General features: G+C 34.6%; 1 protein-coding gene across 1 annotated transcript in view; it reads right to left on the reverse strand.

Moving 5' to 3' along the window:
• Positions 1-26,126, reverse strand: part of AIMP1 (aminoacyl tRNA synthetase complex-interacting multifunctional protein 1) — a 30,663-nt gene that overhangs the window by 2,756 nt on the left and 1,781 nt on the right. The window contains 5 exon segments of the mRNA XM_011966313.1: positions 9,429-9,597; positions 14,517-14,728; positions 17,847-18,014; positions 18,528-18,641; positions 20,953-21,086. Of these exon segments, the coding sequence (XP_011821703.1) occupies positions 9,429-9,597; positions 14,517-14,728; positions 17,847-18,014; positions 18,528-18,641; positions 20,953-21,086 (797 nt within the window).

Below are 26,126 nucleotides of genomic sequence, written 5' to 3' on the forward strand. Positions count from 1 at the left end.
TTTAAGTAAAAAGAAACTGAGGCTCAGAAAACACAAGTTGCTCAATGTCACATAATCAACAAAGCCCATGTTCTGCTAGTACAGCATTCTGCCCACTGACAAACCATACTTTAGAAAGTAAACAACCCTCTTACATGTGGTTCATACCCACAACCCCTCTATTTATAGTAACTCACAGTATAAATTTTATAATAAAAGAAAAATTAGTAGTAGAGCATATCTGGTTTAGGCTTAAAGACAAGTAATATACCAAACAACTCCTCTACTTAATGATAGAAAATTAGAGAATAAAGTTTAATGTAAGTTCAAAGCTGAGAATGCTCAATATTTAGAATGAAGAATCAGTCAGTTCAAGAAACAATGAAGAAAAGTAACATATCTCTTAAGCTGCAGAATTTATATTAGGAATATAAAATATATTCATATCTTATATTAGGAATATAAAATATACTCACATTTTATATTTATATTTTATATTCTGATGACATCTTATTATATAAAATAGTATTTATTTTCCAGTCATATATATATATAAGAATAACAAAACTGTGTAAATTAGTTGGTCATTGTAGTTTTGTTGTTTATTAGCTCTTCAGAAACTATGAAACTGGCAAGAACATAAAACACTGCCTTCTAACATGCAGGCTTTCGGAGATAACAGAGTAGTTAATTGAATGATACACCTACAGTAGAACATGTAATGAAACTAAGACTGAAAGTGACTGGTATAAAAAAATAAGGATTTCTCTTACTCCTTTAAGGACATTTGATTCGACAATAGAGAAACTAGTAAGTAGAATGGAAAAAAAAAAACAATAAATAAAATTCAATTATATTGCTCCTTAGATCCGTAAGATTTTTATTTTTTGTTTGTAAATCATTCCTTAATCTATAATCATAATCTTGTACATATATTGTGTCGCAAAGTGGGCACTCCAGGATTCTAGAAGGCTAGAGGCAGAGATACTGTTCAGGGAGGTCTGAGCACTGACTCAGATTTGCAACCTTTGTAACCTTGGCCCAAAAGGACGTTGCCAAACTGATAATGAGTTAGTTAAGAAGCAGACTGACATACACGCTTCTTATAAAGAATATAGATTGTGTGGGTAAATTCTTGCTGCAAGCAACATAAGCCCTAAGCATAAAAAGCTGTGATGTAGCACAAAATTAACCTTCTCAGATCTAGAAAGACAGTGCCATGTAAATTAGATAATATCCATAATAATATACAACATGTATATAGTGCTTACTAAGTGCTGGTCACTGTACTGAGTGCTGTACGTATATTAACTTGTTTAATCCTCTCAGTACATATGTAAGAAGTAATATTCATTACTCTCATCTTACAAATGAGGATATTGAGACACAAAAGTTACAGCAAAGAATTTAAAATACCAGGCAGTTGGCTAAGTGTTTTAAAAGTCAAAGCTTATAAACCCAGTTAAGACAAATACCAATTAAAATCCCCTTCTTATAGATGAAAAAGCTGAGGTTCGGAAAGATTTGAAGAGGATGAGTAAGCAAGCCATGCAGCTACCTTGGGAAAGAGCTGGTGGCTCAAGTGGGATGAGCAAGGAAAAGTTGGAGTTCGTGAGATTAACAAAATAATGGGAAATCACTGTAAGAACTTGGGCTTGTACTCTAGGTGAGATGAAAAGCTTCTGAATAGTTTCGAGCAGAGTAATATAATCTATTAGATCACTCTGGCTGCTCTAATTGAACATAAATGAAAGAACAGAGAGGGCAAAAGCAGGATGATCAGTTAGAAGACTTATGTAAATATGCAGATAAGAGATGTTGGCTTTGGGACTAGGGTGCTAGTGGTGTAGTTAATAATAATTCTAGGTATGTTCAGAAGGTAGAGCCACTAGGATTTTCCAAGCAGAAGATATAGGGTATAAGAAAAGCAGTTAAGCAACTAGGAGGATGGAAATGCTATCAAATAAGATGAAAAATACCATGGACAAATGGAATTCTAGGGGAAAGAGTGGGATTATGTGTTCTTTCCCCTTGGAGCATGTACATCAAAGAGTTCATCTGGTAGCTATCTAGCTTATCTAAATGACTGGGTAAAATTGCCCAAGGAATAAGCATGGAAAAAAAAGAGGTCCAAAACCAAAGTCTGAGGTCTTATAACAGTAAGAATCCAGGGAGGTAAGGAAGAATCAGCAATGGATATGATAGCGGCAGCCAGTGAAGCAGGAGGACCACCAGAAGAGTATGATGCCAGAAGCCAAGTTAATTAATAACAAGACTGAAAACTAGACATATAGCTACAGGGAGTGATTGGTGATTTTACCCAGAGCAGTTCTGGTGAAACAGTGGGGAAAGAAACCTGATTAAAATGGGTTTTCAAGAGGAGGAATCAAGTATAGACAATTTGGATTTTTAACAAATGGACTTAAAATTTAAACCTATACTTGCTAATTAGCTATTAATTTCTACTATTAATAAGACTCGATATCAATAGAAATAAGCATGCTCTTGGAAGACTCAATATCAAAATTTAAACCTATGCTTCCTAATTAGCTATTAATTTCTACTATTAATAAGACTCGATATCAATAGAAATAAGCATGATCTTAGAAGTTAAAAGTCTGACCGTAAGTTCCTATTTATTATTTGATCATAAATAGTGCATTCTCACAAAGACCTGTCATTGTCTTTGTCTCCTAGCTGTAATACTGTTTTCAAGTTAGTTTTGCTTGGTGGGAGTAGAGTGGTGAGCATATGCTCCATGAATTTAAAGCCATTAGGCATCTCTGAGAAATCATGGAGACTGAGATTTTCCCAAAATGTAATTTCCAAAAAAATGTTATTAGAGCATAGACCACTATGATTCCTCATCTACCAAGGTTCAAGACATACAGATTCATTCAAAGTCAGGGGTACTTGTAAAATAAATAAATAAATAATTTCCCTGTGTGTGTTTTTTTTAAGACTAGTCTACTTTTGATTAGGAGGGTGGAAATGAGTTCCAAACAAATTAATCCATGCTTTCATCCATATTTTCTGTGTTACTATTCCATGTTAAAACTCTTCATGTTGTAGTATTTCATTAAACACACTTAATGGAGAATTTTAAAACATGCCTATATATAATCACATCAGCCTTGTTATTCAATAAAACTCAGCTATTCGCAATCAGAAATGACAAAGGTGACATTAAAACCAATCCCACAGAAATACAAAAGAACCTCAGAGACTATTACAAACATCTCTTTGCACACAAATTAGAAAACTGATAAATTCTTAGAAGCACACAACCTCCCAAGATTGTACTAAGGAAGATAGTAAAAACCTGAACAGACCAATAACGAATTCTCAAACTGAATCAGTAATAAAAATCTACCAATTAAAAAAAGCCCTGGTGTGGTGGCATAGTCCCAGCTACTTGGGAGGCTGAGGTGGGAGGTTCGCTTGAGCCTAAAAGGCAGAGATCGCAGTGGGCCAAGATAACGCCACTGCACTCCAACCTGGGTTACAGACAGAGCCAGACCCCGTCTCAAAAAAAAAAAAACAAAAAAAAAAAAAAAAAAAGCCCTGGATCAGATGGATTCGCAGCTGAAATCTACCAGATGTACAAAGAACTGGTACCAATCCTACTGAGACTACTCCAAAAAACTGAGAAAGAGAAGCTCCTCCCTTATGTATCCTGTGAAGCCAACATCAGCCTGACACCAAAAACTGTCAGAGACCATAAGGAAAAAAGAAAACTTTAGGCCAGTATCTCTGATGAACACAAACACAAAAGTCCTCAACAAAACACTGGCAAATAAAATACAGAAGCACATCAAAAAGCAATATACCACAATCAAGTAGGCTGTATTTCTGGGATGAAATGCTGGTTCGACATATGCAAATCAATAAATGTGATTCACTACGTAAATAGAAGACCAAAAATTATATAATCATCTCAACAAATACAGAAAAAGCTTTAAGTAAATCCACATCCCTTCATGATAAAACCCTCAATAGACTAGGCATCAAAGTAACATACCTCAAAATAATAAGAGCTATCTATGGCAAACCCACAGCCAACATAATACCTAATAGGCAAAAGCTGGAACCATTTCCCTTGAAAACTGGAACAAAACAGGGATGCCCACTTTCATCACTCCTTCTCAACATAGGACTGGAAGTCCTAGATAGAGCAACCAGGCAAGAGAAAGAAAAGGCATCCAAATAGGAAAAGAATAACTCAAATTATCTCTCTTCAATAAGTTATGATTCTGTACCTAAAAAACACTGAAGACTCGTCAAAAGGCTCCCAGAGCTGATAAACGACTTTAGTATAAAGTTTCTGGATACAAAATCAATGCACAAAAATCAGTAGCATTTCTATACACCAAAGTTCAAGCTGAGAGTCAAATCAAGAACACAATCCCAATTACAATAGGCACACAAAAAATGAAATATCTAGGAATGCACCGAACGAAAGAGGTGAAAGATCTCTACAAGGTGAACTATAAAATACTGCTGAAATAAATCACAGATGATACAAACACAAGGAAAAACATCATACACTCATGGATTGGAAAAATCAATATTGTTAAAATTGCCTTACTGCCCAAACTAATCTACAGAGTTAATACTATTACTATCAAACTACATACAACGTCACTTATAACAGAATTAGAAAAAAATTTTCTAAAATTTGCATGGAATGAGAAAAGAGTCCAAATAGACAAAATAATTCTAAGCAAAAAGAACATAACTGGAGGCATCACATTACCCAAGTTCAAACTATACTACAAGGCTACAGCGACCAAAACAGAAGCGTACTGGTACAAAAATAGACACATAGACAAATGGAACAAGATAGAGGACCCGGAAATAAAGCTGCACACCTACAACCATTTGATTTTCAACAAGTCAACAATAACAAGCAATGGGAAAAAAACTCTCTATTCAATAAACGGTGCTGGAATAACTGGCTAGTCATATGCAGAAGAATGAAATAGGACCCTTATATTTCACCATGTACAAAAGATAACTCAAGATGGATTTAAGAATTATATATAAGACCTAAAACTGTAAAAATCCTAGAAGAAAATCTAGGAAATACCCTTCTCAATATCACCCTTGGCAAAAACTCTAGGAAATACCCTTCTCAATAAAGAATTTACGACCAAGTCTCCAAAAGCAGTTGCAACAAAAACAAAAGTTGACAAGTGGGAGCTGATTAAACTAAAGAGCTTCTGCACGGCAAAATAAACTATCAGCAGAGTAAACAGACAGCCTGAGGAATGCGACAAAATATTCACAAATTATGCATCCAACAAAACTCTAATATCTAGAATCTATAAGGAACTTAATTCAACAAGCAAAAACCAAATAACTCCGTTAAAACATGGACAAAGAACATGAACAGACACTTCTCAACAGAAGACATATATGTCACAAACAAGTATCAAAATGCTCAACATCACAGAAGTGCAAATCAAAACCACAATGAGATACCATCTCATACCAGTCACAATGGCTATTACTAAGAAGACAAAAAACAAAAAACGAAAACAAAAAAAACACACAGATGTTGGCGAGGTGGTAGAGAAAAGGGAATGAAAATTAGTTCAGCCACTGTGAAAAGCAGTTTGCAGTTTCTCAGAGAACTTAAAACAGAACTACCATTTGACCTAGCAATCCCATTACTGGGTATATACTCAAAGAAAAATAGATTATTCTACCAAAAAGACAAATACACTTGTATGTTCACTGCAGCACTCTTCACAATAGCAAAGACATGGAATCAACTCAGGTGTCCATCAACAGTGGACTGGATTTAAAAAAAATGTGGTACACATATACTGTGGAATACCATGCAGCCTTAAAAAAAGAAAATTATATCCTTTGCAGCAACATGGATGCAGCTGGAAGCCACTATCCTAAGTAACTCAACACAGGAACAGGAAATCAAATACAATGTCTTCACTTACAAGTGAGAGCTGAACCTAAACATTGAGTATACACAGACCTAAAGATGGAAACAAAACGCACTGAGTACTACTAGGAGGGAGGTCAGGAGTGGGGTGAGGGTTGAAAAACCACCTATTAGGTACTATGCTCACTACCTGGGTGATGGGATCACTCCTACACTAAACCTAAAGGACATACAATTTGCCAATATAAGAAATTTGTATCTCTTGAGCCTAAAATACAAGTTGAAAAAAAAACCCCAAAAACCTTAGTTTAATTTTATTGCACCATTAACAAATAATTCGCTCACAGACATACACACAAATCCTGAGTCATTTCTACAAATATGTCTCCAAATTGTTCTTACTTTTGAACCTAATTCTATTTATCTTCATTTATATCTGCCTTTCCCAATTATTCTAGTCAAATAAATATCCTTTAAATGCAGTCTTTTAATTTCTAATTGCTTTTCTTTTATCAGGTCCTTCCTCTTATATGAGATAAATACTTATTCTATATCTGCCAAGAATCCTTTCTCTTCTGCTTCAAAGACCTATTTTAAGAAACTTTCTCACACATTATGAAGCTTCATCTGTCTCAAGAGTATTTTTCTGTCTCAGGAGTATTTTTATTAGAGAAAACAGGCAATACAAAATGAAACTTCCTTTTAGATTATTAAAATCATTACATTTTAACTTAGATATTTTCTCTATATCCTGAAGTTGAGTAAAAACATGTGCAAGTATATTATTAGATGGAATTTATAATTATAAATCTAAACTTTTCATCTCTTTCTGTGCTGCAGCATGAGACAATCTACAGCGTAAGTGATTTTGCAGCACATTAATCTGTTCTCTCTCCATGTCATACTTTTCTGCTATGTTGGTATTAATATTATTGCTTTAGTTAGGATAAAATCTCTCTGCAGTGTTGTGTTAGTCTGTTCTCACACTGCTAATAAAGATATACCTGAGGTTGGGTAATTTCTAAAGGAAAGAGGTTTAATTGACTCACAGTTCCACATGCCTATGGAGGTCTCACCATCATGGCAGAAGGTTAAAGAGGAGCATGTGTTACATGGCAGCAGGCAAGAGCGTGTTGTGTATGGGAACTGCGCTTTTATAAAACCATCAGCTCTCATGAGACTTATTCACTATCATGAGAACAGCACAGGAAAAACCCTCCCCCAGTATTCAATTACCTCCTACCAGGTCCCTCCCACGACAGGTGAAAATTGTGGGAGCTATAATTCAAGATGAGATTTGGGTGGGGACACAGCCAAACCATATCATTCCACCCCAGCCCCTCCCAAATCTCATGTCCTCACATTTCAAAACCAATCATGCCTTCCCAATAGTCCCCCAAAGTCTTAACTCATTTCAGTATTAATTCAAAAGTCCACAGTCCAACATATCATCTGAGACAAGGCAAGTCCCTTCTGCCTATGAGCCATAAAATCAAAAGCAAGTTAGTTATTTCCCAGATACATTGGGTACAGGCATTGGGTAAATACACCATTCCAAATGGGAGAAATTGACCAAAACAAAGGGCCTACAGGCCCCATCCAAGTCCAAAATCCAATGGGGTGGTCATTAAACCTCAAAGTTCCAAAATAATCTCCTTTGACTCCATGTCTCACATGCAGGTCATGCTGATGAAAGAGGTGGGCTGCCACGGCCTTGGGCAGCTCTACCCGTGGCTGTGTAGGGCACAGCCACCATCCCAGCTGCTTTCACAGGCTGGAGTTGAGTGTCTATAGCTTTTCCTGGCACACTGTGGAAGTTGTGGGTGGATCTACGATTCTAGGGTCTGGAGGACAGTGGCCCTCTTCTCACAGCTCCACTAGGCAGTGCCCCAGTGGGGATTCTGTGTGTGTGGGGTCCCATCCCACAGTTCCTTTCTGCACTGTCCTAGTAGATGTTCACGACAGCCCTGCTCCTGCAGCAAATTGCTGCCAGGACATACAGGGGTTTCCATACATCTTCTGAAATCTAGGCGGATGTTCCCAAACCTCAATTCTTGATTTCTGTGCCTCCACAGGCTCAACACCACGTGGAAGCTGCCAAGGCTTAGGGCTTGCACTCTCTAAAGCAAGGGCCTGAGCTGTACCTTGGCCCTTTTAAGCCATGGCTGGAGCAGCTGGGAAGCAGGGCACCAAGTCCCTAAGCTGCACACAGCATGGGGGCACTGGGCCCAGCCCAGGAAACCATTTTTTCTTCCTTAGGTCCTGTGATGGGAGGGGCTGCTGTGAAGGTCTTTGAAATGCCCTGGAGACGTTTTCCCCATTGTCTTGGCAATTAACATTTGGTTTCTCATTGCTTATGCAAATTTCTGCAGCTGGCAGAAACGGGTTTTTCTTTTCTACTGCATCGATAGTCTGAACATTTTTCAGACTTTTATGCTCTGCTTCCCTTTTAAACATGTTCCAATTCCAAACCAAGTATTTGTGAATGAATAAAACTGAATGCTTAAGAGCACCCAAGTCACCTCCTAAATGCTCTGCTGCTTAGAAATTTCTTCTGCCAGATACCCCAAATCATCTGTCTCAAGTTCAAAGTTCCACAGATCTCTAGGGAAAGGGCAAAATGCCACCAGTCTCTTTGCTAAAGCTTAGCAAAAGTCACTTTTGCTTCAGTTCCCAACAAGTTCCTCATCTCTATCTGAGACCACCTCAGCTTTGACTTTACTGTCCATATCACTATCAGCATTTTGGTCAAAGCCATTCAACAAGTCTCTAGAAAGTTTCAAACTTTCCCACATTTTCCTATTTCCTGAGCCCTGCAAGTATCCAGGAAGTCTTTCCTATCTTTTTCTGAACCCTCCAAACTGTTCCAACCTCTGCCTGTTACAGAGTTCCAAAGTCGCTTCTACACTTTCAGGTATCTTTACAGTAGCGCTCCACTACCCAGTATCAATTTACTATATTAGTCTATCCTCACACTGCTAATAAAGATACACCCAAGGCTGGGTAATATATAAAAGAAAGAGGTTTAATTGACCCACAGTTTCACATGGCTGCAGAGGCCTCACAATCATGGCACAAGACAAAGGAGGAGCAAAGGCATGTCTTATATAGTAGCAAGCAAGACAGCATGTGTGGGGGAACTGCCCTTTTATAAAACCATGAGATCTCATGAGACTTATTTACCACCATGAGAACAGCACAGGCAAAACCTGCCCCCAGGATTCAGTTACCTCCCATAGGGTCCCTCCCATGACATGTGGGGATTATGGGAGTTACAATTTAAGATGAGATTTTGGTAGGGACATAGTCAAACCATATCAGGTGTTTTATACAACATGTACATTCATGGGGGGGAGAATGGTTACAAGGTTTACTCAATGTGTCATCTTGAGCCAAATTTGAAAAACTCAATAATAGTTAATAACGGTCATTTAATTTAAGCCTTATGATTCTTACACAGGACTGATTTTAACCTTTAAACATTACAAACATCACTTTGATAACTGATTCCAAAACTATTAAGTAATTACTAGTAAATACCTACCTGGGAAAGCATCAAAAGTAATTCTGTCTCCAGGAACAGACCCATTTGGAGGAGCCAAGATTTCAACCTTCTCTGGTGAACTAGCACACATGAGCATTGCTTGAGATAATACTCCCCTCATCTTTGCAGGTTTCAGGTTACAAAGTAAAATCACCATCCGATTTTGCATCTGTGTGAAATATAAACTGGTAAGTAAACATGTACACAGATTAAGCCTAATCATATCCAGACTACATTAAGCTACACCTAATATGCTAAGTATCAAATGTTCTACTTTTGTGGATGTACCTTTGTCTCTGTGTGCCCAAAGTCTCTTATTGTTGTTATAAAGCTTTGCATAAACACGAAAAAAAAAATTCCTCCAAATTGATAACACATTATGGTTGAAAGAGCAGAGGAATTTCAGTTAAAAATTTACTGAATGAATAAATAAATGAGTGAAATAGATTTGGTTGTGAATTTCAGCTGCCATTTACTAGCAATGAGAATGCATAAAGTAGACATTCCTGTTTCCTCAAAAATGAGAGAAATAATATTGAAGAGTTGTCATAAGGATTAAATCATAATATGCATATAAAGCATTTAGCCTAGCATTAGAATTAAAATGGACACATTTACACATGTGCCTTTTCTTCCCTATACATTTGATCATTTCCAGAGCTATGCTACATTTATTTTTTAATTAAAAAAAAAATTGGTTGGGCATGGTGGCTCACGCCTATAATCCCAGCTTCTTGGGAAACTGAGGCAGGCAGATTGCTCGAGCCCAGGGCTTTTTTTTCAAGACCAGCCTGGGCAAAACGGCAAAACCTAGTCTCTACAAAAAATAAAAAATTTCCCTGGGCATGGTGGCATGCAGCTATAGTCCCAGCTACTTGGGAGGCTGAGGTGGAAGGATTGCTTGAGTCTGGAGGCTGCAATAAGCCTTGATTATGCCACTGAATTCTAGCTTGGGCAAGAGTGAGACCCTATCTCAGGGAAAAAAAAAAAAAAAAAAAAAAGATCACTTAACAATTCCAGCATCATGCAACATGCAACTAACATGCAGGGCTATTTCTACAATTTTTTAATGGAAGCAAATAGAAATTTCTTTAATCTTCAAATTTGAAGTGTCTTAATTTTTTTCTCCAACTAGCAAAAGTGAGAAAAATAGTTATTTAAATTCTTTCAACATGTTTAAAATGAATCATACAAGAGGATTATTGCTTGAAGGAGAAAAAAAGATGTATTCTAGATAAAAGATGGTTTTATAAATAAATGTTATATGCGAATTTACTCTGAAATACTATGATTTTAAAAAATGAGCCTAAGAGTCAAATTCGAAATGAATTAGGGGGTCTTCATAAACAATATTTCTCTTCAAATGCTTCAAATAACTTGACAATGTCACATATATGAGAACTTAAAAGTTACAGCAAAAATGTTTAAGAGTAGCAAAAGGATTAGTTAGAAGCAATCCTTTAAGGATCTGATGATAGCTATGAACCTTTTCCCTAGAAAAAAGTACAACCTACAAAATAGAGTATGTAATTTTGAGTACTAAGTGTCCCTGCTTTATAGAATGTCTACTAGTACTATCTTCTTTTTTTTTAAACTTTTATTTTAGGTTGTATCTTGATGGGTTAGATACAGATGTTTATAAAAATAGCTTTGCTTATGGCTGTGAATGATGGCTGCTGGAAGAGAAAAAATAGTCCACAACTTATAAGAACAGAAAAGATGAAGCCCAAATGAGGAGTTTTTCCAATTTAAGCTGGCTCAAGATCAGTTGGTTCTTTTCTCCAGGGCTCCTAACTTCATAAGGAGTTATGAATCAGTCCTGGTCCTATGTAACATAAATATTAAAAAGTAAAAAAAGCACATGCATATGCCAAGTCTATTTCTTTTTTCCTAGATAAGAGAAACTTCACTGATCTCCTTAATTCCATCTTCCTCCCATCAACAGAGCAGCCAGAATGATCCTATTAAAATGTCAGGCTGACCAATGTTATTCTTTTGCTCTAAAATCCTACAATGGCTTTCATCTTACTCAGAAAGAATGCCAAACTCTTTACAATGATCTATAAGACATTTGGCACCCTTATCTCTGATTTCATCTCCCATAACTTTCTCAGTTATTAACCCTGCTCTATTCATATTGGCCTCCTGTTCCTTGAACATCCCAGGCATCCACCTCTCCCAGGGCTGCCTGAAATGCTCTTCAGCCAGATAAACACATGACTTGCTTTCATTTTCTTAGACTTTTTCTCAAAAGTCACTTTCTTTATGAGGTCTTCCCTGGGCACTTTATATAAAATACCAGTATCATCCTGGCTTCGATACTTATTAGATTCTTTCCCTATTTGATTTTTCTCATGGCACTTATCACTATTTAACATACTAAATATTTACTTATGCCTCGGTAATATTTCTGACTCCCTTATATGAATGTGAGCTTCATAAAGGCAGGGTTATTTTTAAAAATATGTTTGTTGCTTAGGTGTGGTGGCTCACACCTGTAATCCCAGCATTTTGGGAGGCCAAGGCAGGCGGATCATCTGAGGTCAGGAGTTCGAGACCAGGCTGGTCAACACAGTGGAATCCTGTCTCCAATAAAAATACAAAAAATTAGCCGGGCATGGTGGGCTACTTGGCAGGTTAAGGCAGGAGAATTGCTTGAATCCAGGAGGCAGGCAGTGGTTGTAGTGAGCTGAGATTGCCCCACTGCATTCCAGCCTAGCTGACAGAGTGAGACTCCGTCTCAGAAAAAAAAAAAAAAAAAGTTTATCTATCTCTGTATTTTCATTTGTTTCTGTATCCTTTACTTAGGTGCTTAATAAATACTTGCAGCTATAAATATAATTGAATGAACACAGCGATTTGTTCAAGTTCACAAAACCAAGAAGCAGCAGAGTAGCAATAAACAAAGGCAGAACTATCCTAATGTTGAAATCCATATTCTTTGCAATATCGCCGAAGCACCATGGGACAGAGGAAATAAGTAGATGATTCAAATCACTATAGAAGACATCTAGAAAGAGGACATTTAAAACTATTACTGTCTTTGATTCTTTCCACTGTTATTAGATTTTTTAAAAACCACTTATTTCTTCAAGAAAGTAAATAAGGTATTCAAAAGTAAAGAAAAAGGAAGAAAGTAAACTTTTGTTGAGGAGGTTTGAAAGCTTATAAGAAAAAAAGAGCAACAGTTAGAAAACACTGCTCTGAAGGGTATCATCATGGAGTATCAATTTGCTTTTAAAACGGTTATCATGCAAGGTTATCCTTCATAAAATATACCATCAATACTTTTCACATATTCCAAATACTCAGCTCTAATTTCACTATATAAAGAATTAAATTTTAAATAGGGAATATTATTATATAAACTGTCATGGTTTGTTTTCTGAAGTTACACAAAAGCACAGTTCCCGGTGCTAAACTCATCAGAAGAAAGGAAAAGTGGAGATACTCTAACCTCGTATCAATTTATTTTATGAAACACTTAAAACCCAAACTTCACTGGCTCAGATAATTAATCACTGGAGACCTAAAAGAAATGAGCTTGTTAAGTAGGAAGCAGAAGAAATCACTTCCTTGTACTCTTGATGATAGGTCAATATTGATCCATTACCCGTACTGTGTTCCAGCAATGGTGAAATTAGAGAGCCAAAACAAAAGCCCAGGCCAGGGATCAAAACTACAATTTTGATGCAATTCTGATACAACTGTCTACCAAATAAGTAAAGGAAATGAGTAAGGAACCCTAGACAGAAAAAACAAGTAACACTCTTGCTTTTTTGAGACATGGTAAAAAAAAAGATACCTGAGTCTCTCCTTAACCTTCCATAAGTATAACACTAGCAGAAAAGTAAAGATAAATACCAAATAATCACAACAGACCTTGCACCTCAACTATGGAATGGTTGAAACTGTGTTAAAGAGTCTAACTTCCACCTAAAGGTGCTATCCATTACTAAGTGTTAACCAATTTCTGCCTTAAGAAAACAGCAGGGGGATGGGAAGGGTGGGGGTGGGGCTTAGTTCTGAATTAAGAAACAAGACATCAGGATTTTCATGTAAAATTCCATGTGTAAGTATTTTATGAAATACTATGAAAGATAAACTGAAACTTTTTGGGATTGCATTCTTTCCTTGGCCCAGCAGTTTGTAATTTATGACCTTGGTTATATGTATGGCTCTAAAAACTACACAGTACCTGTAGTTAGAAGCTTCATGACTAACTCCACCTTGAATGGTAAACAGTAAAGCTGAACAGTATAGGGATTAAAGATAATCGGCCTTAGAGTGAGACGAATAAGAGTGTGTGTGTGTGTGTGTGTGTATATATATAAAATGAATATGTGTATATATAATAAGTGTATATACATATAACGACTGTGTATATATATATCTATAGATAGAGATATATAAGTTGATTCACTTTCCTAAACGTCATCTGTAAATGGGGATGATACTATTGAGAGTTGTATACAGTAAGAAATAAAATAGCATGTGAAAAAAATTTATTAAGTACTTCTAACATAACAGTTATCATAATTATTTTTATCACTGTTTCATCATGGAATTTTATCATTCCTTGCTTTTTAAAATCATGTACTATAAACCCAGAAAGCACCAATCTAAAAGTATGAGAACAAGTTTTATTTCTCTAAAACCCAAAAAATACTTTCATACTTGAGGAAAAATGAGGAGAGGGGATCATGGAGATTGAACTTGTAATTTTTAATAGTATTCTTCTATTTGTTAAAAATGGGATGTTTTGTATTTTGTTGTTAGATTTTACATATATAATATATATATAACTATAGTTTTATGCAAAATACAAAAGTAAAAATATTTTAAAAACAGAAAATAATACATCTTTTCTTCTTCCTATCCTTATGCATTATATCTTAATTTACAGATGTTTTACAGGTTTTTGGTGGTTTTATGCTTTTTTTGTGGAATTAACCACATTCAAACTAATTGAACTAATTAACACTGGCACATGTTGTATGGTACACAAAATTATAACAGAAAGATATCAAGAAACAGGGAATGAAAATGTTGAATGTACACAACAGGAATTTCAGTTGTACAGATTACCTGTTCAAGAGGAACATGATTCACCAAGCCACTGACAACTGTCCTTGGGGCTATTTCTCCAACATCTACTTCTTCTACATACAAAGAATCTGCATCAGGGTGTTTTCTGGCAGTTATGATGCAACCAATTCGAAGATCCAGACGGGAAACATCTATTGGCTTAGAGTCGGCACTTCCAGCTACTGATTGCTGTTTTTTCTCCTTCTTCTCTCCTAAAAAGTATTTATGAATGGATAAACATCAGAAATAAAACCAAACAAAAAAACACTATGAAAACTCCATGGTATCAATATTGAAGAGCTTAAAAGGAAAAAACAAAAGAACGTTTATCTCCTACCTTCACTTAAATAATAACAAAGAAAAAAATTATCCAAGTCATAAAATCTTGAATCCTATTTTATCTATTTCTCTGTTGTATTTCTATGTGAAGACATGGTGTGAGGTTGGCAAACTATGGCTCATGGGACAAATCCAGCCTGTTGCCTGTTTTCAAAAATAAAGTTTTACTGGAAGGCAACCATATTCATTCATTTACATATCATCTATGGGTACTTTTGCAACGGGGCAAAGTTGAGTAGTTGTGACAAAGGCTTTAGGCAGAAAAAGTTTGCCTTTCCCTGAAACAGGACAACAGAGAAACCTCTAAAAATTTTTACTACGACTCTTTGGAAGGTGATAAATACTTTACTTAGAAAGAACACCACAACCAGTACCCAAATGACAGAATGAACTAGAGTGGAATACAATTTCACTGATAAAATATTTTTCTCCTCACTTATATAAACTTATAAGTATGTAATTAATTTCTCCGTTTCTTAGATTTCCCTGAAGATGTATTAGGATTTCAGGGTTATCCACAGTCACTATTTAAGCAGATAAGAATATTTTATTCTGATTATGTTTTCATAATTACATTTTTATTTATTTGCTGATAATGTATCTCTTACTAACACATGATTATTTTAGCTACTGAGTTAATTGTAACCTGCAAAGAGGACTCATATTCTGTAGGTTTACAATTAGCTTTTCTGGCCCCAAAAAAGTAAAACCAAAATAAAACCTTATTTACCTTTGAATCGAAAGTATAAAGATGAGCTGTTGTAGCTTGGAAGCATTCTTTCTCAAGTATAGATTTATTTAATCTTTCAACATATATTTACTGAGTGCTATGACACCGGAAATAGTAAGATGGGCAGTCCATATTGTCAAGGCACTCAGAATCTCTTTTAAAGAAGACAGACATGTATACGTATAATGAATATGTGATAAACATTACCTACACAAAGAAATATAAAAACTCAGTGAAGAATAATTATGCATGAAGCAGGAAAGGAGGATTCTGTGTAAAGGTACTCATAATTCATACAACAATAAGTTTACCAAAGAGAGGATGGAATTAACTTAAAATACTGGCCAATTTTTAATCTCATTAGCAAGTTTTAAAAAAAATTCCATTTTCCATAAAGAAATTAGCAAAAGTTTTTTAAATGGTAAAAATCCAAATTATACAGAAAAATATGTACAATAAAATTACCAGAATATACCAAAAATCTTAATTTTTGTGTGATAAAGTATATGCATTTACTTAAAAAATATTGTACTATAACAATATATCTATATTTGTATGTATTTTAAAACTCGAATCTACTTCCTAGGCATTTGAAATACTTTTATCAGGAATTCCCATTCTAGAAATGATTGCAAATATTAAAATCTATACCAAGATATTTGTTAATTATCATAGGGAATTTTGGAAATATTTCACTGACAAATGGGTGATGCTCAATTAAGATATGTGGCAGTCTGGCTGGGCATGGTGGCTCACGCCTATAATCCCAGCACTTTGGGAGGCTGAGGCAGGTGGATCAACCGAGATCAGGGGTTCGAGACCAGCCTGACCAATATGGTGAACCCCTGTCTCTATCAAAAATACAAAAATTAGCCAGGTGTGGTGGCATGCACCTGTAGTCCCAGCTACTCGAGAGGCTAAGAGAGAATTGCTTGAACCCGGGAGGTGAAGGTTGAAGTGAGCTGAGATTATGCCACTGTACTCCAGCCTGGGTGACAGAGCAAGAGTCCGTCTCAAAAAAAAAAAAGAAAAGAAAAAAGATATGTAGCAGTCTGGAAAGATTATATGGGCACCACAGCCCTTGCATGAGCAGAATCTGGCAGTCTTAGCTAGCAGCTAAACACGGATGGAACAGCCCTCTATAACCAGCATCGTCTAATATGGTAGCTGCCAGCCACACAGGTTATTTCAATTTCAATTTAAAATTACTTTAATTAGAAATTCAGTTTAGTCATATTACCCACATTTCAAATCTTTAATGACCACATGTGGTCACTGGTTACCGTGTTGGATAATGCAGATATAGAGTATTTCCATTATCACAGGAAGTTATATTGGACAGAACCGTTCTAATCCTATAACTCCATTTGTTCATGTGGTCCTGTGTGCTCCCTCTTCCATCAAAGGAGAGCCTTGTTGCCTTCTCTAACTAGAAGACTGATTAATCCTGAATCAGAACAGTGCACCCTCCTTAGAGAACAGAATATGGATTCCACTAAGTTTGCAAGAACAGGTTATACAGTTGTTTTGTGTCTACTTCTTAACATATTTTATAAACTAGAAGAATTAGTCCGACTCGCTTTCATTATAATCATACCACCTAGTGGTGAAGTTGTATAGCAGAGGCTGTACAGCCCCTACCTACTTCTAACTAAGAGGTTACTGATGTTTGTCAAAGGAACTGGCAAGTGATTTAGAGGCTAAACTGGCTTGGGTTAGTTCATAAATCCCTCTGTCATGTTATATTTTCCAAAAAAAAAAAAAGTAAGTTAAAGTATAATGAGAGATATTCATAATTATTTATAAAGGCACCTTTTTAGACATATCTGGGGAAAGGAAGTCAGAAATCTTAGTTCAGACAGTCTGCTTTGACTGGTGGAATGTTCTTTTCTTTTCCTATCTTCACAACTGGTCCTAAGCCAGTTTCCTATCTCTGACTTCTCTCAAACCATGCCACAAATAGATACCAAAATTCAGCCACACCAAACTACATATGGGTTTCTATACTTAATGTTTACTGTCTTATGTTTTAACTTATGCCAGTCCCTCTGCCTAAAATGCCACGTTTACCCCGTTAATCTGGTCAATACTCACACACCATTTAGGACCCAGTTTGTATGTTCCAATACCATATTGTTCCTAATTTTATCCTAGCTCATGAAAGTTGAACTTTATTTTTGATACTATTATTATCATTATCAAAATTTGACATTTTCTGATAATCCAGTCAAGAGCTAAATATGTTTAAAGGTCGAAAATACCTTTTTTTTCAATTTTCTCTTTTGCTTTCTTTTCGTCTCCTGTTCCTCCTTTTATCTGTTCTTTGGTACCAGAAGATACAGCTGTTACTGGTGTAGACTGTACCACATTTTCAGAAACCATAGAATTAGCTTGCAGTGGAGTACCAGATGGAAATGGTATTTGCTTCACTGAGACAGAAAATGAAATAATGTCATTCATATTAAACCAATAAATATGATAAAAAATATGAAATTGTGAACCATAAATAGAAACTTTTTAAATGAAAAATTCACTGTATATGGCTATCAAATATCCACTGTCTGAGAGTATAAAATGGCTGCCAAAAAATTAAGCATATTTTAGCCATTATTGAGGTATCAAAGAATAAAGGCATGATTCCCATTTAATTAATAACTACTAAACTAAGAAACCTGCAGATAAGAACAACAGCTAACATGTATTATGAACTTACTATGTCCCAAACACTTTTCAAAATGCTTTATACGAATTAACTCATGTAATTCTCATACTCTAAGAAGTAGGTTCTATTCATGCCCCCATTTTATTGATAAATCTGAGTCATTCAGAAGTTATGAAGTTGTCCAAGTTGCCTGGATATAGATTCTTACTTCTTTCCTCACTGTCAGTGTGACTGGCCAACTTCTTAACTTCTGGATTACTCACTTTCTATATTTAATTACCTCCATTTTGAATTTCTGCCTGAATTAGCTCTTGTTTCAGTTCTTCAATTTCTTTCTTCAGTTTAGCATTTTCAACTCGAAGTTTCTTCTCTTCCCTCAAAGTTGCTTGCAAAACTAGGATCAAGAACATCTAGTTAAAATACATTTTTTAAAAAAGGTTTTGTATGAATACTATTTGAAAAGAAGACAGCCAGTATAACTAGAGCTAGGATAATACTAGCTCTAGTGTAACCAAATGTTTGGCCAGTGCCTTTATGCCAGTTTAGTATTTATTAAAACAACATGATATTTAAGAGAGAGTGAAAGGGAGAGAAAATATATGAAATAAGAGTAAAACAGAAAGACTGTTTATGAATCATTTTCCTAACTCCTATTAAGATGCTAACTAAGATCAAATTAACACCTTTTCAGCATTGCAGCTATAATAAAGGGCAATAAATAACTTAAGAAGCTGGCACAAAAGTGCCTATGTGGCCAGGCGCAGTGGCTTATGCCTGTAATCCCATAATCCCAGCACTTTCAGAGGCAAGAGGATCACTTGAGCCCAGTAGTTTGAGACCAGCCTGGGCAACATAGCAAAACCCCATCTCTACAACAAATACAAAAAGTAGCTGGGGGTTGTGGTACATTCCTGTGGTTCCAGCTACTCAGGAGGCTGAGGTGGGAGGACGGATTGAGCCTTGGAGGTTGAGGCTGCAGCGTGAGCCGAGATAGTGCCACTGTACTCCATCCTGGGTAACAGAGCAAGACCCTGTCTCAAAAATATTAAAAACAATAAAAAATAAAATGTCAATAACAGATACTGAAAAAAAGAGAAGCATTATATTAAATTATACATTTTTTTTATGAAGTCTGAGATGTTACCACACAAGCAAAAACTATTCTCATGTCTTTCTTTTTAGTCATTACCTTTTAAAAGAAGCTGAATATTGCTAAAGTCTGAATTAAGCTAATCAAACATTCAATGAGCGAAATAACTCAAGGATTTGCTCAAAATATAATGTATGTGTTAAAGGTGTGCAATGGGGCAACAAAAATATGAGAGAAAAATAATGGTTCTCAGTGGGGTTGGTACTGCTTTGTAGGTAGGATTTTGAAAATCTGTAGGATTATTTTTGATTGTTAGTACTGGCATTTATTGGGCAGAGGCCAAGAATGCCAGATGTCCTGCAGTATGCTGAATACTCCTACAAAATGAAGAACTGTTTCACATTCTGCAGAACTTTCTAGTGGCCTATTATAAATTTGCATAGGTAAAAATCCTATTAACAATTATTTGAGCCTAGATTTTAACTATTCTTTATGTATAAACACAAAGTATTTTTAAGCATGCTTATTATACCCTAAATTTTCTATGAATCAAGTACCACATAAATCAAGAGTAGACTGTACCTCGTTTTATTCAAAGTATTATCTAATCAATCACTCATCATTTTGAATAAATCATCTACATCACTATCTGCTTCTGGTATCTGAGATACCCACACAAAGGCAGTCTGACTATACACCTATACTAGTTGGCATTGTACCTATTGCATTCTTGATGATTCCTTGTATGTGAATCATGTGGCATGTGACCCTGTTACACTGCCTTTAGTGGTATAATCCTGCTGAAGCATTACTTACTGAAATACATATTATTGTTACTACTACTTATACCTTTCTTTTTATTTCTCTTCTCTATTATATATAGGATTAAGATATGTTTTAAAATTATATATAGGTAGGTTATTTTTCTAGGAAATGTTTTCCTTACAGGATATTAACAGAGATTTTATAAAGCATTTATTCTAAATTGGGAGCAATTTGACCAAAAACTACCAGCATAGGCTACCAAAGAATAATATAAAGGTGAAGAATAAGTAGAAAGATTTTCGAACTGGCAAAACTAAAATGCTTGTCAAGATGCTATGAAATGGCCACCTATAGAAGACAAAATTCGATTTATAACATATATTATATTCTACAAGCAATGACCATGTCCAATCTCTTCATCTTATTAATAAAAAGAGAGTAAGAATTTTAAGAAAAATAATTTTAAAATCTCAAGAAACATTATTAAAAAAGAAACAAATAAAGTGGTATGGTAAAATTAGAAAAAAAAATTGACAACGTTTCTGGAGAGTAAATACAGGTTTTTGTAAGCCAATAGCTTATAAAATGTAGGAAAGTATTTCTACTAGTGACAGCAAAAGATTTTGAAATTTCTATTCTGACATTGACTATTGAGAATAAAATACATTTAAACAAACAAAACCAAAGCCAACTGAAGTCCTGAAGGTAGAGGTTCAGGTTTGATATTTTTCCACATATAACAGAAACTTCTAAGTAAAACTTAAATAACTTATATGGTAAACATTATTACCTCTCCGTCAATGTATGAATTCATTTTAAGTATCTCCTTAAAAATTTAAAATTTTCTTACTTGCTTTCTCCTTAAGTAGAGAAATTTGCTGCTTAAGATATTCAATGATTTGATCTGCCTCTGCACCCTTCTGCTCCAGTCTCTTCAGAACAGCATCATTATTTGCCATTTTTGCCAAGAGACGGCAGAAAATCCTAGATGAAAAAATAAAAGTCATAAATTACACTGTGAAAAGAATAAATTTATACTGTAGGACATTATGAAAAAGCAGTCTGAAAGGAAAAACATTTTCTACTGTAATAGATAAATATGTTAGAATGTACTGTAATAGATAAATATGTTTCCTATGGAGAGCAACAAGCCAAACAAATAGCAGAAATGCTAAGTAGAATAATTCCTGAATCTATTTAGAAGAGGAAATATAGTTTGTTGCTAAATGCAGAAAACAGGTTATTTAGCCACATTTAAGGTTGAAAGGTTTTAAAGAAAGCTTCAGGTACACTAAGAGGTAAGAATACCAATAATCTTAACTATGCTAATGAGAATTACACCTTTGTTCCAAAGTAAAGAGTTGCTGATTTCATTCCTTTTATATTTCTATATACTGGATCTTTCTACTGTGTATTCACGTAGGTACAATTTTCAAGAAAAAAAATGTCAATTAGGAAAGACAAATATTAAAAGAAAAAATCAACAATTAAGAAAATATTAATCATATGCTTGTTCAGATATAATGTCAACATATACCATTGTCTTTATTTTAAAAATTAGAATTTTATTTTTATAATAAATTCAGAGAAATTTAAAAAAAATACTATCAAGGTACAGAAAAATGTATTCAATAAACATTCTGAGATTAATTCACCATGTTAAAGTTTAAACTGCCACATACTAAAAAAAATAATATACTGACAATGGAGAGGGTTAATCGTTAGTAATACTATGAACTGTTCTTTTCTACCTGATTTAACAAGAATTTATAATTCAAGGTATAACAATGATATAAGCATTGCTGAAATAATTTTCACTTTAAATAAATGAAGCAGCACTCAATATTAATGGTGAAAGTTTGAATAAAAACTAGATAAGACACATAGTAACAGATTGTTTGAAAATTTCAAATTATTATATAATATCAATCTTATATAAAAAATATTCTGAAAAGCCACAATAAACTGCCTGGTATTTATTTTTGAGGTGACTGTCTAGACCTGTTGGCTCATTTTTGAGCATTAGTCTATACTTAAATATCAGTTAAGACACTAGTTTTCTAGTTTTTTTCTTAATTTTGAAATTTGAACAAGATGATTTGAGCTATATCTTTTCAAAATGTATTTTTCTAAAATGTACCACTAATTCACATTCATTTTAGTATTATTCATCAAAGATGTCTTGACTAGAGATGTAAAAGTTGCCAATTCTGCCTAATCAGATACTATAAGGTTTGTGACAGCTATATTTCACCTATTGAGTATATTTCATCATTACTTACATTAGACTAAAGTAGAAAGACATTAAAATAAAGAAATGCTGTAACTAAGGATACCAACATTCAGAAGACCACAGTTTTGTTTTTTTTTCACTTTAACTTTCTTCATATATCCATTTCTATTAAGATATTTTCTCTACAATTCTGGCTTTGCAAACGTTTAAGTAACAATATGGTATTCTGTGTTCATTTTGGTAAAAATAGCAGAGTTTAAAAGGTGGCATCTTCATTAGAATTTTTGTGCTTTTTTGGTCGGTATTTTTCTAAACTGTTAAAATAATAGTCCGTATAGAATAATGCTCATAAATAAGCCAACAGTTCTAGACAGTCACTTCAAAAGTAAATACCCACCAAGTTGTTGAAACTCATGTTCTGACTCATACAAAAACATTTAAAAAATCTGCTAGGACTAACAGTAATTTGGAAAATAGAGATAATAAATCTAGCCTAAGAGAAAAAAATACAGTTTTACTGAGTGGATAAATTTGTTAACTATTTACAAAATATAATTAGAATAATGAGTTACACAAAATATGACCTTACAATACATATTGAAGAACAAGCGTAAGTTTAGGAAAGAGAATATCATGTTTCAAAATACAGATATACAAATGAACTAAACACTAAACACACATATGCAACTACTAAGAGGAAACAATGTGAGAAAAAGAAGTGATAAAACTTTTCTTTTGAGACAGAGTCTTGTTTCTCACCCAGGCTGGAGTGCAGTGCCATGATCTTGGCTCACTGCAACCTCCGCCTCCTGGGTTCAAGCTATTCTCCTGCCTTAGCCTCCCAAATAGCCGGGATTACAGATACCTGCCACCTGGCTAATTTTTGAATTTTTAGTAGAGATGGGGTTTCATCACGTGGCCAGGCTGGTCTCAAAATCCTGACCTCCCTCAACTGATCTGCCCGCCTCGACTTCCCAAGGTGCTGGGATTATAGGTGTGAGCCACTGCACTGGTGCCCAGTCTCTAATTCTCCAGTCCTACATAACTGGTTATCTGGAAATATTATTCATGATGCCAACATTAAAAATGTCTCATCTCGTGAAATCTAAAAATATTTCACTTCTAGTTATGTCTGTGTCTTAACAGAACTTTTCTCAAATGCTAAAAGCCATTTGTTGTCTTTAGAACAGAAGCTCTGAAAACAGGTTTTCTAACACTTGTTGATTAATTATCATTTAAATTTTTAAAAAATATAAGTTGGGTGCATACGTTTATGTTAATGTTTTCTAGTAACATGCAGATAATGATCACTAGCACTGGCAAAGGAACATAGGTTTTTTTCAGAGTGTTTATAAACAAGCTTTGGGTCAATCATATACTTAGGCTGTGGGATCTTGGTAAAATTATCTAAATTTTCTATACTTCATTTTCTTAATTTATAAAATTACTTGTACCTGATTTCACCTCCTACTTCCTTGTCACCTCCTTTCAGGGCTCCTTTTTCTTTATCTGTCCCATTAATGATGATGTTCTTTAGGGTTTGGTCTTAACCGCTAATCTTTTCTAGGGATCACAAACTAGCCTGACAAAGTTCAGGGGTATCTTTCTTTTCCAGGGCTAACAGTGTTGGAAATAACTGATGTGAATGTCTTTAAGTAAGACAGACAGACACTTTACTACTCCCTGTTGTCTGCTATTTATATTACCTGCCAGGTTCCTAAAATAAGTTCATGACCCGAACTTTGTACTCGCTGATTTTGTGTCATGTGCTGGGTTTATAGTAGAGAATAAAAATAAACATGTTCTTTGAACTAACTAAGCTTTCAGACAAATGGGGGAAACACAGTTGAAGACATGTTTTAAAATAATGTTATGCTTAGGGCACAGCGATAGTTTAACAACAATACTGCTTAGAGCTCAAACAAATCTTTTACCATTCAACCCAGTACTCATTTCATTAATCTCTATGCCAATTACTCCCCTGTGATTTTTCAATTTTACACTGAATATAAGTTAACCTTCAAAATTTTAAATCCTCAGAGTTTCTAATATGCTAATATGTATAAGGTTTCTCACAGATGATAATAACAACTACATATATTTGTAGAACATATACTATGGCTGGCTAAATGCTTTACACAAGTCAATTTCAAATATTGTAATAATCTCCATTATACAGAGAAGAAAACTTGAATTAATATTAATTTGCCTCACGTAATACTTAGTAAATGAGGACTGAAACTCAAGTCTGTCTGATGCTGCAGTTAGCTCTTTTAATGCTCTAGCTATAATTTCTCTAAAGGATATAAATACAAAGCATTTTCCAGTATATTTCATGACAGAATCCTAACCCAGGAATACCTATTAACATTCGTTTGAACTAGTATTCTCTAGAACAGTTTGGGAAATGCTGGTTTAAGTCTCTGGATTAAAATTAAAAAAAAATCAAGACTGTGAGATTAAAATAGATATAACAATTACATGCACAGTAATTGAAAATATAAAACATTTATGAAGAGAAAAGCACAGAAAACAGTAGACCAAGTATGTTAATTGTGTTTGATTGGTGAGAATCAAGACTTTTTCTTTTTCCTGTACTAAATTAAAATGGTAATAATGCATTTTTTATATCAAAAGCTTTTGAAACATATTATCTAAATCATTCTGCCCCTTCACATTAATTTTGTCCTTCTCAATGTTAATTATCATATTTCATCAAAGCTAAAAAGCCATTCATCATATGATACCTCTAATGCAGAATCTCAAATACTGTACATGAATTTATAGTACACATTAATCATTAAAATATACATACAAAAGATGATTTTTGAGATTCTGAGATCTTCATGATCATTTTTGTTCACTCAGCAATTTCCTCAGGAGTCCTTCCCACCCCACCTACATTGCCTGCGATCTCTTTTCAAAAGCCAAATCTCTGTCCTACGATGACAACATTGGGAATCAAACATAAGTCAGTTACTACTTTGAAATCAAAGTTTTACAAGCAGATTTTTAATTTTAGAATTCCTATGCTATATAGGAACTCTACACAAATTTGAAAGTGTCTCTACTCAAAACCTCTAATTACACTATTTCGAAATTACAGTAGGTAAAAATTTACATTTTTGTTGGAAGCTTTAAATACTGTATTTCAAGAAATCTAAAATGCCATCAATTGTAAAATGGCTTCAATCCCAAGAAGCTCTATTATTTTATGTACCAGTATGAAAAAAAAAACCACTATTGAATCAACTGACCCAATGCTTTCTTATCACTTAGACATATCTACATTATTTATTAAAAGACTTCTTTCACATTTAACCCTGGATTTTTATCTTGTATCACCCTTTAGTTTTCCCTCATACACAGTAACTTTTCATTCTAATGCTGATCATAATCTTCTAAATGATCTTTAAAAGGGAAATTAAACTCAACAACTATATGCCAACACTGCACATATAACTCAAACTGAAATAATGAGAAGATTAAGTTATGACTAAGTGTGTGTAAGTGTGGGCAATGACAAATATCTCACAACTGCCAATTCATCTACAGTGATTTAAAGATGTCAACAATTTAAAAATCATCCCTATTTCAGAGATGTATATATGAGAAAAATGTGTATATCAGAATTGATAGACTATAGTAATTTTAATCATTTTTTTCCTTTCTTCTCCTTCCTTCATTCCTCTTCTTGCCTTCCAACTTCTTTCCCTGATTTGCGATTTGCTACACAGTCTAGTTACTGGATATCTAAGAATGTTACAGTATACATAAAATACCCTACACTG

Source organism: Mandrillus leucophaeus, unplaced genomic scaffold (genome assembly GCF_000951045.1).
Source record: "Mandrillus leucophaeus isolate KB7577 unplaced genomic scaffold, Mleu.le_1.0 Scaffold756, whole genome shotgun sequence".
Lineage (NCBI taxonomy): Eukaryota > Metazoa > Chordata > Mammalia > Primates > Cercopithecidae > Mandrillus > Mandrillus leucophaeus.